The 14755-nt window shown below is 28.0% G+C and overlaps 3 protein-coding genes across 3 annotated transcripts; 1 reads left to right on the top strand and 2 right to left on the bottom strand.

The window, feature by feature from the left end:
- Positions 1-580: 580 nt before the first annotated feature.
- LOC126900998 (E3 SUMO-protein ligase ZBED1-like) lies at positions 581-1396 on the bottom strand. The gene has a single exon (XM_050677082.1). It carries the CDS (start codon positions 1394-1396, stop codon positions 581-583), a length of 816 nt encoding a protein of 271 aa, XP_050533039.1.
- Positions 1397-1666: 270 nt separating this feature from the next.
- LOC126900996 (uncharacterized) lies at positions 1667-4486 on the bottom strand. Its single transcript, XM_050677078.1, has 3 exons — positions 4097-4486; positions 2482-2551; positions 1667-2300 (listed from the first exon to the last, which is right to left on the bottom strand). Exons 1-3 carry the CDS (start codon positions 4200-4202, stop codon positions 1667-1669), a joined length of 810 nt encoding a protein of 269 aa, XP_050533035.1. The 5' UTR covers positions 4203-4486.
- A 3631-nt stretch (positions 4487-8117) lies between these two features.
- Positions 8118-10587, top strand: LOC126900709 (uncharacterized). Its single transcript, XM_050676620.1, has 2 exons — positions 8118-9518; positions 10175-10587. The coding sequence occupies exons 1-2, from the start codon at positions 8156-8158 to the stop codon at positions 10384-10386; spliced, it is 1575 nt and encodes a 524-aa protein (XP_050532577.1). The 5' UTR covers positions 8118-8155; the 3' UTR covers positions 10387-10587.
- Positions 10588-14755: the final 4168 nt, after the last annotated feature.

The raw sequence follows: 14755 nt of genomic DNA, 5'->3' as shown, positions 1-14755 counted from the left end.
ACAACATTTTTATTTTAATAGATAGTACGTAACAGAAGATTCAATTTGATATATGTTTAAAGTAGTGCTGAGCATTATATTGACCAATCCGGATTTCGGATCAATCCGTTAATTCGGATTTCGGATTCAATCCGTTGACTCGGATTTCGGATTCAATCCGGCTTCTTTGTTTATGAGATAATCAGCTATTTTTTCATTATTATCAACCTGAATAATGCGAATTACGATCTCAGATCAATTGAAAATTGACTGTTATAAGAGCCTTAATAGCAAATACACCCGGGTTTTCGAGTTGTTCACAATATTTGACATCTACCTGTGCAGTAAGAGCTAGAATTTAGAAAGAATCAAGTTGGCATTTATTATTTTTATTAATATAAAAAAAACGAATTTTTATGTGCGTACATAATATGTATAGTATATTATACTTGTGTCAAAGTTAAAAAAAATTATTAATGAAGTCAAAAATAATAAAATAGAATATTAAAATAAAATAAAATAAGTAGTATATTGTTTTTTTAGTTTTGAAAATTTTTAACCAAAATTGTTAATATTTCTTTCACATAATGCTAATTTATAATTATTGTAATTTAGCATTATGTGAAAGAAATATTAACCATTTGGCTGTTTCACCAGCCAGACAATTTCTTTTAGAAGTTATAATATTCCCCGCTGTAGAAAAAGCTCTCTCTGAGGGCGTAGATGTTGACGGGATACATAAATATTTTTTAGCAAGTTTTGATATCACTGGATATTTCTTGTCATTTTCAGCCCACCATGTTAATGGACAGGCATTCTTGTTAATACAGTTTTCTTTTAAGTATTTGTCGAGCTCATTTTGTTCAATTATATCTTCACCATTATGATTTTGGGGAAATAAAATATCCAAAGCAGATACTACAGGGTTTGGCTGATTGGTAGTATCATCAATTGAAGAATCTTCATAATTTAAATGATGCATAATAAAATCTTTTAAGGTAATTAAAGTATCACTATCGTCATCAAAAAAATTTTTATAACGTGGGTCTAAAAGTGAAGCAATATTTAGAAGAAATTTAGAATCATTGTGCATTTGACTAAAAAATCTTACTTCGAACTCTTGGGACAATGTTTCTTTAAATATTTTAATTTTATGTTGGTCAGATTCGTTGGGAGTCAAATAGTGTTGGACAATACTTTTTAAAATTGGATGTACAGTTGATATTGTTGGAGTTGTTGCAGATGATAAGACTTTAGTAACAAGATCGAAAGGCTTGAGCACTTTAACTAACTGCTCCAATAGCTCCCATTTACTTTCGCTGAGTTCCAGTGATATTGCTGTTGTTCTAGTTGTGGTATTACGGTCATTTAAAACTATGCTTATACATTGTCGAGATTCGATAAGTCGTTCAACCATTGCATAAATTGAGTTCCATCTAGTTTTAACAGACTGAATTATTTTTTTTCTGGCATTTTTAATTTTTTCTGTGCTACTTGAAGTGCTTTGATTGCTACTGTTGAGTGTTTGAAATGTGAAACGATTGAAGATGCAGTAATTAGAATTTGTTTTATTTCATTTTCTTCCAAACCTTTGTTAACACATAACTGCAATGAATGAGCGAAACATGTCCTACTTTTAATATTTGGAGCCATTTCAGTAACGGCATTCTTAATATTTACCGCATTGTTATGCNGGAGCCATTGCAGTAACGGCATTCTTAATATTTACCGCATTGTCATGCACAATACACATAGTTTTTGTATCAATTTCCCATTCCTTCATAATATCCAATAATTTTTGTTTTAAATTTATACTGATATGTCGCTCATCCATTAATTCAGTTGTAATAATATAATTGACCATTTTCCAATTTTTATTAATGCCATGTGCCGTAACTGTTATATAAGACTCTATAGCTTTACTGGTCCAACAGTCAGTAGTTAGTGCTATTGAGTCTATGTTTTTTATTTCATTGGCTACTTTATGTCTTTCTGTCTCGTATAGTCCTTGAATCTTCCTTTTGATTGTAAACCGACTTGGTATTTCATAATTTGGTGATATCTTCTTCATAAATTCAATAAAACCAACACCATCCACTGTTGATAGTGGCAGCATATCTTTGGCTATAAATTTTACAAGGCTGTCTGTAATTTGCTCTTGTCTTTTGGCTGATACAGACGGCGAAAAGAACATTTCAGTAATCTTTGGCTGCATTAATACCCCTAAGTTTCCAGATTCTGATACTGATGTAGATGTTGATGGTTCAGTATTCATGCTATTATTTTGCTGATCACTATCATTGTCATCCTCTTCTAATGATCTAACAGCATAATTCAGTTTTAAATTTAAATGTATCATAAATTTTTTTTTATTTTTTACATAGACATTGTGAATTATGTAATATGTTGAATACATCAAAATAATTTATGGCTCATATTGGTAATATAAATACACCCAAATAAAATAGTTACCTNATAAATATACCCAAATAAAATAGTTACCTTTTTTTTGGTTTATCACGAGAAAGTCCATCCATATTGTGTTTAATTCTCATGTGATTCCATAATGTGCCTGGTATATAAGTACAAATACAAATTATTCAAAATTACAAATAGGTATTTAAAATAATAATATTGTCAACCACTTAAAGGACTACCCAACCAAAAAACAAGTTTTTTTTTTAATTAAAGAAAAGAACAATAATTTTGGTGATGACATTTTTTTAGACCACTCGTTGTTGACTTACGGGCGCACAGTGTTCCAATTTATCATAAACCTGGCCAAAATCCTTTTTAAAAANCTGGCCAAAATCCTATTTAAAAATTTTTATTTTTTTTTTATTTTTATGATTGGTATTTATTATACGAAAGCTGAGCTCTTTAAAAAGGTAGCACTTATTAAGTTTTAAGCATTAATTAAAAACTTTATTAAAATGGGAACATTAGAGGGGTCGTTAAAAAACTCTTTGGCAGAATTCCGATGAGTGCACCCCCGCAATTGATTCGAAAAAAAAAAAAAAATCATGTCAAAATTTCAAATCGATTGATACATTTTAAATCCGTGATTTAGCCATTTACTTTTCCCCATTTAATTAACATGGAATTTTATGTATCTTGCAAAAAATCACAAAAAATATAATGAAATATGATTTGGAAAAATCTGAAACCTCTCAGATCTTATCTATATTGATAGTACTTTAAATTGCACAAAAAAAAATTTACGAAAAAAAAATTTCAAGAGTTCTATTGCTACTTTTAGAATACCATTTCTTTATAATAGACGCATTATAATTATGACAAAAATACGTTTTTAATCAAAAAGTCATAAAGGAAAAAGCTATAGGACTTGAATGGAGTAACACTATGGTAATATTGATTTTGGTCTATCATCTCAGTTACGGATGCTGTGGACCACTCTTTTACCAGATGAGTTTGTTATTTTTTTAACAAAAAATTATTCATAAAAAAGGAACAACTTCTTCCTCTAGGACACACCGCAATGCCTTTCACATCAACTTATAGTATCAGTTATTTTAACAATTAAAAAAATCGAAAATCGGGGAAAATTATATTGAATAAAACATAATATGTTTTACTTTCAAAATGCCTCATAAGTAAAATAAGATATATTGATGTTTCCATAGTTATAACAAATTAAATATAGCGCTCCATAAGAATTGTATGGCCGCCGCCTCGGTAATGGAATCCGTGACGTCACGCGCCTCTTTAATACTGCCCGTAAGTTAAGAACGGGTGGTCTAAAAAAAAAATTTCACCAATAATATTTTTTAGGTTTTTTGTTTTGTATTTTGAGTTAATAAAAAAATTTTAATTTAAAAAAGTTAATATAAGAATTTTTCAAAACAAATATATTTTTTGTGTTAGGTAATCAAGTTAAAGAGTTTAAAAAAATGTCAACATTAATCATTGAAAAGCAATAAACAATAAATAATTTACTTAAAAATACGGGTAAATGATAATTAATACTCGTAATTATTAAATAAAATGGATAAAAATCGTATATTATAGATATTTAAGTTATTGTTTTAGATTTCTAGAATAAAATCTTTTCATTTTTATTACACCTATTACATATTATTATGTTATTGTAATTTACCTGTACTCCCTGAAGTTTTGAAACTTTTTCCACAAGCATTGCAAAAAACTAAATGTTTGTTCTCTTCATCAACGCCTTTCGTAAAACTCGCCCAACTTTGAGACATTTTTTAATACGATACGTACTAAGACAGTACTACTAACGTAATGCCTTTTGCCTGCTATTAAATATTGATAAAAGTACAATTGATATCTACGTGATATGTGATATCACGTAAAGCACAACACGATATTTATTAATAGCACTTCTGAACAATAACAATTCTCGCTATAATAGAATAACCCATGAAGATTTGTTTACATTAAACCGGATTAGATACTTTAATCCGGATTGAACGGATTGTCACATTTGTTTCAATCCGGATCGATAATCCGGATACGGATTGATCCAGATGTGGTGCTCAGCACTAGTTTAAAGGACGCAGTATTTCCGAAACATTTTCAAAAGTTTAATTGAAAAAGTTCTATTTTTTATACAATGTTTCTATTTTGAATACCCGAGGGATAATTTTTAGAAAAAAAAGTGAAATTGTGAAAAGTTTATTGTTGTTTATTTTATAATCGAAATAATATTATGAACAAATTTTTTACATTTGTTCAATTATTATTAAACATTGTAATCAAAAAGACTATATAATTAATTTATTGAAATTAATTAAAAGCTAAAGGTGTACAGATTAGTTATTTAAAGAAAGGAATTAAGAATAAGTATGAGTAAGACAAAGTATATAGAGTTCTATAAGACGAGTGAGACCAGCTATGATGTATGGTCCAGAATGCTGGGCGGTTGACAAAAAAGTAGAAAAGAATGAATGTAGAGGAATTAGAATGCTTAGATGGATGAGTCGGGAGATGATAAGATGAGAAACGAACATATAAGAGGAAGTAAAGGTGTTGCGTGAATCTTGGATAAGATAACAGAAAATTAACTTAAATGATAGTTTGGTGATGTTATGAGGTGAAAGGAATCGGAAGCTGTAAGAACAGTTATGAAAATGAATGTTTAAGGAAGAAGAAGTAGAGGAAGACCAAAAAAGATATGTAGGGATGTTATTGGATGCGATATGAGGACAGCTGGTGTGAGCGTAGATGATGTGGGAGATCGTGTCAAGTAGAAGTTTAGGATAAGGGTGGCCGACCCCAAGTAGTTTGGATAAAGGCGAGAAAAAAGAAGATTTGTAAAAATAATGATTCTATTATTATTAAATTTAGTAATATTTATATTTTTAAATATGTTATTTTATAAGTTTTTCAGAAATTAATTTTTTTTTAGCTTCGATGCGAAGCTGAGAAGGTATTAATTTTACTATGATGTGTTTTTTTTTTTTTTATGTCTGTTGCCACTTTTTCTCAGTTCTCACTGGACCGATTTCTTTCAACAATACGTCAAAAGATCACAAATTGTATCTAGTTGAAGACATTACCCTTAAAAATTAAAAAATTTTCCCTCGTTCCCCGCAAATGGGGGAAATATCCAAAAAAATTACAAATTTAAAAATCGATAAATTTTGTCTTTTTTTTCTTAAAACTTCCATAACTTTTTCAAAAATCAACATAATTTTTTTTATAATAAAACCTTAGATAGTTCACTTTCATTTGATATCATTTTTTTGAAAATCTAACACTTAACCTGTTCATTGAGGGGGATTTAAAATAGCAACTTTTTTACAACAACTAACTTTTACAACTTAACTTTTGAAAATGTTCCGGAAATACTGCGTCCTTTAAACACATGTCAAATTAAAGCTAATGTCATGTACTATAAAATTTAAAAAAAAAATTTGTGCCGAAGACCTATCTTCTATGCGTAAATGGCTACCGTATTCAAAAATATGCTATTTTTGTGTTAAAATCCTGGGTTTTGTATTTTATTCTATTTTAAAATATCTTATAAGGGCAATACACTGACTTTCATGAATATTTTATAATTTAATTGACATAGAATAAAATTCATAAGACATAAAAAATTAAACTTATTTAAATTTTTTTACTTTTTTAAAATCAAAAAAGTAATTTTTAAATTTGAGTTAGCTTAAATAGCCAATTTTATCAAGTGACGAAGCAACGAACAGTTGCCAAATCGGTAACGCTTGTGTCTTTCACGCTTAGGGTACGAGATTCGAATACGTCTGTGGCAATTAATATTTTGCATTTTTTTTTGAGTTAGAATAAAATTTTCAAATCATTTGATATTTATCTCATTTAGATTCAATAACTTCAATAAATATCAAGGATCCCATCACATAGTCTCCCCTCGTGAGAAGAAATTTCTCATTCATGTTAATATTATTTTATAATGTGTTTTTATGTGGCTACGATTTATTTTGTCAACCCTCACTAGACCTACTTTTTTCAACGATACGTCAAATGATTACAATTCGTATTTAGTTGAAGATATTACCCTTAAAAATTGAAAAAAATTTCTTTATTCAAATAAAAAGTAGCTTAACCAGTTTTTTCCATACAAACGATTAAAATCATTAATTTATAATATTCTTAAAGTATTCATTGTCGAATTAGATTTGATATGATAAAAGTATTCAACTACAAAAGTAAATAATTTTACTTTGTAATTTATTAATTTTTTAACTCTATTTGTGTGTGCTACTACCAGTCTATAATATTCCAAATTTTTTTGTAACATGTTGCTATATATCATAAATCTAAAAAAAAATAATTTTTAGTTTTATTTGAATTTAACAATGGATGAAATAAAAAATTTACTGTAAATAGAAATTATAAAATTTCCTGGTTTTCCTGGCATATTAATCTTAAAATACCATTTTTTATATTTAATGATGTCAATTTCAAACTTGCAAATTGAGCTTAAAAAGTTATGGTAATAAATTCATTTTTTTTTTTTATTATAAACTTTCACTTAAAAACATAAAAAAATGTAGGTTAAAAATTATTACTTTTAACATATTAAAAATCAATAATAATTTGAAAACAATTAATTTTAAAAATTATAAAATATATAATTAAAAGAATTACTAATCTGGGTATAATTAAGGAAATATAAGTTGATGTTGCTTNATTTTAATAGAAGTTGATGTTGCTTTTGCAATTATCCATCAATTTTTTAGAATTAAACACTATCTACAGATTTGCATCGAAGCGTTTCTTATGATAGTGATTTTAATCACTTTCAGATTAAATCTTTACTGGACCCAAATATGCAACGTCTCCACTATGCTGGGTTTTTTATTTTAAAAACAAATTTAATAATACTTAACATTTAATAAGTCATTGTTCTATTTATTTGAAAGTATTCTACTTAAACATATATATTGAATTAAAACATCGACTGATTTTTAAAATTGACAAATTATTAAAAAAATGTATGGAGAGAAAAACGATAAAATACTAAATTATACATCAACCGTCTTATTTTGTTAGTTTTTTACTCGATTCTTTGCCATAAACCTATTTATCGACGTAATGCTGAATAATTAATATTATAAATTATAATAAATTGTCAAATAAAACACAATATACATATTATTATTTGAAAGGTCACAGTTGAATATAGAAATGAAAATAATAGTGATTATACTATTATAACAAACGATAACGACGAGTGTACATGTAGTTAATTCTAAAAATAAATTACCCAATATGGTAATATACTAATGTAAAATATTAGTGTACGACGGTGCCGGTCGTCCAAACACTGCTCGTGTGCAAGATTTTCTTTACCCGCGAATTGATTAAAATAATTAATCAGTAGAAAAATACAGTAATTTGTAATTATATTGTATATTTTAAAATAATTAATCCATAAAATTTTAATACAGAAATAATTTTAAATATAATATAATTATAATTGGACTTTTGCTGTATAAATGAAAAAATAACGTTAGTTAAACAAAAAAGTCAATAAGTGTAATTACTTAACTATAAATAATATATTTCAAAGACAAATTGATCAAATATGGTATATTGTAATATTAAAATTATTATAATATTCATATAAATAATACTCAATATTTTATTTACAATTAATATCGCAATTTTTTTTAATTTGAAATTTATAAATTTAATATAATTAAGAAGCAAAATGAAAATTTTTTTATTCTTCGTGTTAATAATGTCCATAAAAGTAAGATTAAGTTATGCAAACTTTTTACAGTGCTCCTATAGTCGTTATTTTCTAAACTTTTTTAACCATAATGAAAGATTTTTGTTAGAATTTAAAAAAAATAAAGATTATATCACAATCCAAAATCTTATGAACTATGGCAAGGCACTTCAAACGCACAGTAATGTGATTATGTTATTTTTGGATGATATGATAAACAATAGGGAATATAAGTTTCCTTTTGCATTGATCGCGCTAAATATGTACTTAAATAACGTTTCTGGCTCTTTAAATATGATTTCTCTAACCGAAGATAGTGAAAAAAATGATGCTACAAAATTATTAGAAGGCTATAACATTATTCATTTCGCAGTTAAAAATCAATTAAAGCATTTCATTAGTAATAATTGTGAGAATACACGATTTTTTGATTATATGGTTAGTTGCAATACTCCAATCGGTATAAATGAATGTACTACAATTAATCTAATTAATATAAATAATCATCTCAAAGATAAAATACTGAAAGAGTTTCATTTATCAGTAGAAAAAAATTCATACAAAAATTTTCATCCGAAAAATTTTTTGTTTTACGAAATAATGACTCAACAGATTATCAGCAACAAAAATAATATAAAAATAGATAATAGTAAACACATAGAATTAAATTTACTGCGATTCACTCCACTTAATGTCCAATGCTCTGACGGTACTCGTTTAACTATACAAGATGTATTTGAGTATATGAAATATGATTTTAATTCTAAAGATGTTTTAGAATACATAAACATGGTAATTTTGGCTACGTTTCAACCAATAGCTATTCTTATACGCAACTTTTTTACCTTAATTATAGTTGCATCTTCAGAGAATTCGGATAGTGTACCTATTCGTTTCAAATCGACATTAAGTAAAACTGGTGAAATAATATTAAATTATATAAGAAAATTCATTTATCTCGGCTTGTTCAATAAGAAACGGACATCATTTCTGATAAAAATCATTAATGAATTTGTTTATAGCTTAAACAATTATACTAGAAATACAGAGTTGTCCAATATGAATATAGAATCTAGTAATATAATAATTACATTACTTATGAATTTTTTTCTCAAAAACAGATTTTACTTTACACCTTATATTGTTCTAAGAAATGAAATAATTAATGAAAATAATGCCAATGAAATTCAAAATCAATTAGAAAAAATCATGCACAAAGTTGATGTATATATGAAAGATTTGAAAAAATGGAATAGTTATCTTAAATTAATAATAAAAATTTGTCAAATTCCGAATTTCAAAGTTTCATCTTATAATCATTTAATTGATTCTAAAATTTCGAGTAAGTGTAAATGTGTAATATTCTTTATTAACACGCTCATATTAGTTTCACGTGTATTACCAATTTCTTAGAATTAAACACTATCTACAGATTTGCATCGAAGCGTTTCTTATGATAGTGATTTTAATCACTGTCAGATTAAATCTATACTGGACCCAACTATGCAACGTCTCCACTATGCTGCGACCCAATTGTGCTGAGTTTTTTTTATTGTTATAATTCTTATTTACATTATTTCTAGAATTGTTAAAAAATTTTAATGGTTTATATAAAGAGAATATAAAACTTATTTTACAATTTATTATTAGACTTTTTCTACAAATACTTACTTAATGTGATTAGTGGATTTTTTAAATATTAATTACATTAATCGAATACAATCCCATGTGATTATTGATTTATTTTTAAAAATATGAAAACTCTCTGATATTCATCATATTTAACATCAATCTTAAAAAAACAATTTCAATAAATTATAACTTATTTAATTTTAATTATGCTTATGTATTAATTTAATCTTTTGTTTATAATTGACCTACAAATATAATAATTTTATAAATAAATTAAAATTTATATTTAGAAATCTCTTTATTTTATAAACCAAAACAATTATTTCAAAAGAAGTATTTTTTAAACCATTATTTTATTTATTTTAGATCTTATTTGTGGTACTGAAACACATTTTGAAATAGACAATGCTAGTAGGAATGACTGCAATAAAATTGACATAGGATTTTTTAAGAGCGATTATATTACAGAATATAATTTAAAGGAGATATTAAAAGAAGAACCTGATACAAATGATACCCTTAAAATTCAAACTGGTAAACCGTTCTATATGATCGATTATTTGCCATACAACATGTAAAGTGATATTATTAAAATTATATTAATACTAAATATTGTATAATGTCTTGCCTATTTGCAAAATTAAAAATTTTTTAGTATACAGTATACAAAGTGATTCTTTTCATACTAATCACTCGATTTTTTTAAAAATAATAATTATATTACAAAAATTATTTTTAGTACTTTTTAGTTTTATATATTTTTAATTTAAAATTAATCTTAATATATCTACTATAACTTATATAATTTTAATTTAATGTTTTAAATGGCAACATACACACTTGGTTACAAAATAAAATAAATAATATAATTAAGTAAATTCTTAAGTAATAACATATTATGACAAATTATTTCAGAAGTTTTAAAATTAGATTTCAAATTTTAAAATATAGTTATTATAACACATTTTTATAATAATTATAACACGATTATTTGCCATACAACATGTAAAGTGATATTATTAAAATTATTTTAATACTGAATATTGTATGTCTTATTTATTTGCAAAATTTAATTTTTTTAGTATACAGTGATTCTTTTAACACTAGTCACTCGATATTTTTAAAAAAATTTTAGATAAATAAACGCTGAAAACTATTTTCACGTTTAAACGTAAAAAAGTTTTTTGATAATATTGTTCAAATAAAATTTTTTTTATCATTCTTAATCTATACATATGGTCAACATATTTTTAGATTCATGGGTTTATTAGTTAATGAGGTTACTGGTAATACCCACTGACAATAGTTCCCCCAGTCCCCCTAAATAATTTTTAGCAAATAAAAAATTTTTTGATCTATTCTAATAGAAAATGAAAAATTAGATGTTGAATTACAATATTTAATATTAAAAACTTTTATTGAAACAACACAAGAAAATTTACTACACATTATATAGCTCAAAATTAATAATTTAAGTACATACATGATGACAATTGTAATGTTAAAGATTAGTTAAATTTTCTCATTGTATTAATAAATAGAAAAAATATTTTAAACATGAATTTATTAACATAAACTTAATTAATGTACATACATTTAATTATTAAAGTTCATTTATATAACACTGACAATGTAGGTATTACACCGAACTCGCGTGAAGATGAATAAAAAAAAGAAAATACAACACTTTAGGGTTTAAAAGACGTTGTGCCGATTATTAACTGTTTCTAACTTAGTATTGACATAAAAGAAATATAATCCGGAAGCAAAGAATATGTAAATAAAATCAATTATATATGTGCGGAAGCAGATAAATGTTCGCAGCTGCGTGTTTTGTTCCGTTAAGCTGACGGGAATAAAAATTGATATCGGTGTCACGAAGATGACTGATTGGACGTATTATTGCGACGGGTATTCGACGCTAGGCATTTATTGGACTTTACACCACGACGATAACGCGTGTGTGTAACGGTCCGGTTTACAGTGGAGCGGTGGCTGAGAAGGAGCTGATATGACCGCGGGGTGTCAAACGGGTGACAACACCGTGGCCGTGTCAAATACCCCCCACCAAGCCGCCGCTGTACTGTAAAGGACGACTGAAATAGCGCGTATGGCGTAACATGTAACACAATTTGATTAAACAGAAAAATGCTTTGGTAATAATAGTATTTTATTTTATGTGTATTATTAAAAACTTTATTTAAACTTAATTTTAACGGATCATTAGTTTTAATTACATCTAATTTTTACAACTTTTAAGCTGATAAAGTTGATCGAACTGATAAAACCAATGAAATGATTAAAATTACAATTTTTACAAAAATACACGTTTATTATAGGGAAATTCTATGTGCAGGGCTCAAATGCAATCTGACGCAAAATTTTTTTTTTTGTAATTGTAGCTTAAGAGTTCTTCTACAACATGCATGTATTGGTGTAATCGTAATATTGCGTAATTTTGAGTTAAACTCTTTAAAAAACAATGTAAAATAAGTATTTGCATTTTTTTGTGTGTAAAAAATTATTAAAATTAAAAAAAAAAAGAAATAAAAATTTTTTCTTAGTAAATTTGAAAGCCGATGACTTTTTAAACATTTTAAATTAAAAAAAAAAAAATTTAGGTTTTTAATTAAGCAGGAAAAAATGATTGAAGAAATAATAAAAATCCTAGAAAAATAACAAAAAAATACAGTGTTATGATATTTAAATAGCACCCAACCATTACTATATCAATTTTTGGCCTTGAATTTTTGTACATGACCTTATAAGGATATAATAAAAAAAATTTGATAAAAAAAAAATTTTTATTAGTTGATTTAAAAATGGTACTTTTGGCCGGCTAAATTATCGTTTGGTCCCACTGTGCGACGCGGTTTTCAATTTCGACGCGCGCCCACACCACACGGGTCATTTCGAGCCGAACACGTTCGCGTCACCGACACGCGATTTTTCTCAGTCTTCATCAACCCGTTCGCACACGCACATGGCGAGCGGGCTATTTAATTATTCGCCTATTGTACGACCCCCTTCCCCCGAGTTTACGGGAAAATATGAGGAGGACCCACGCGAGTTTTTGGATCAGGTCGAAAGCACCAATTAATGATATCAATGTCAATCCAAACTATAATACGAACAGACCATTTGCAGATCGTCCATCTTGACAGTTTAATCAACCACTGGACTGACATACTAGGAGAAAAAGAAGCATCGAATGGTTTAATACCGCAATGAAAAGAAGAAGGAGCAAGAAACGCCTAGCGAAGGAATTGAGGGCCCAGTTTGTTCCCTCTTCTCAGCAATGCTGATTTGAAAAAAGTAAAAAAAACGGACAACAACACCTATACCTTATCCAAACCACCATCGAAAGTTTCTAGCGTCATCACGGAAGACATTCCGATAGATATTGAATGAACGCAGCGCCCGGTGGTATTCACGCGGGTTAATTAACGTTCGTTGTTTTATTTTGTCTTAAATCAGGCTATGTCGAAGAAAAGGAATAAGATGAGTGGACTGTATGAATGAATGTAGAATGAATTTTTAAAACATATAACAATTAAATGTATTATACATGAATCATAAAATCTTATATACACCAATGTGGATAGGAGGGACACTAATTACTAATGACACAATGGCGCTGATACAAACAAATAATAAATTATAGATGTGAGTAAGTCTTAAATAAAAGATGAACAAGCATTATACTTATGGGCTAATTGAAATGGCTGATGATAATGTTGAACATTGAAAGGATCAATTAAAGTTGTATGCAAGTAGCTGACCAGTGAATACAATATGCTGTGAACGGTATCTTAGAAAAGATATAACCCCCAACAGCAATTTACTGACCGCACTAGGGTGCGGCAATCGCAAAGGTGATATTTTACTTTTACAACAAAACGAATACAAAACTACTGGCTCGCAAGTGCCATAGCTTATAGCTAAAATGCGCTAAGATGGTGGCGACAATGCAGACATAGAAAGAAGACCGACAACAACTCGGTGTAGTACAATCATAGCCTAAATAATCACTATACAAATTCTCAACAGCACATTTGACCGATGTGTATCCAACAGATATAGAGGGTCCAGTAGAAGAAGAGCTAATTCTAACCTCTGATCATCTCAATGAGGACATTGAGACTTTCCTCAATCAAACACCATCATCTGCTTCCTAGACAATTTCCTAATTATCAGCTATCCACCGTTGCACTCGTCAGTGTTGATGATAACACTATGTTCAACTTGTCCGGCGGTCGGTAGTTAGGACAGTTCAGGGGGTTTAGCACCGCGACAACGTCGGCAACTATGTAAACTTATTCACCTGTGAATAAGTTTCATCCAATAATATACTCCATATTTGAGTCGTCTGTATTTTTATATACGTTGTAGCTATTAAAAATATTATATTATTAGTAGGGTAAAATGGAAAGAGCTGCTCCCCGCCTCGCCCACTCACCTTCAATGGGGTGGATGAAGTGTACGGGGGGATTAAATCCAACCTAAACTAACCTAATGCAATGGTGGGGGAGAACGATGAAACCTTACGTAAACTAACCTAATGGTGGGGGAGGGAGAGGACGAAACCCAACGTAAACCAGACGCTTAGGTAAGCATATTTCTAGCATCGAATGTACAAATAATTTCTAAGAATTTTGTCATCGACTACCAGACACTTAGGTAAGCATATTTCCAACATCAAAGGTACCACCGTACAGTAACGATCACTTTCTTATGCATTTTATGATAAAAATGACACCATTGGCTGTGTTTCACGCCTACGTATTTTATTCTTTACTATATAACCGGTTAAACACTTCTTGTCCTGTCACATTTGATTTTAATTATCATTGACATGCAGTTGTCTTTTTGAAAACCAGAAATTTATTATTTAATAATTTACACGTATAAATAAAACCATGAACCAGCAAGTTCAATCGTCTTCTA

Source organism: Daktulosphaira vitifoliae, unplaced genomic scaffold (genome assembly GCF_025091365.1).
Source record: "Daktulosphaira vitifoliae isolate Bord-2020 unplaced genomic scaffold, ASM2509136v1 Scaffold_3, whole genome shotgun sequence".
In the NCBI taxonomy this organism is placed as follows: Eukaryota; Metazoa; Arthropoda; class Insecta; order Hemiptera; family Phylloxeridae; genus Daktulosphaira; species Daktulosphaira vitifoliae.
Note: the sequence above shows the minus strand (reverse complement) of the source record. Positions and strands in the feature narration are given on the sequence as shown.

Bases quoted from the DNA above. Each gene is read 5' to 3' on its own strand.
- LOC126900998 (XM_050677082.1), bottom strand. From the start codon at position 1,396: ATGGTTGAACGACTTATCGAATCTCGACAATGTATAAGCATAGTTTTA.
- LOC126900709 (XM_050676620.1), top strand. From the start codon at position 8,156: ATGAAAATTTTTTTATTCTTCGTGTTAATAATGTCCATAAAAGTAAGA. The intron at 9,519-10,174 runs GTAAGTGTAAAT...TATTTATTTTAG, and splicing joins AATTGATTCTAAAATTTCGA to ATCTTATTTGTGGTACTGAA.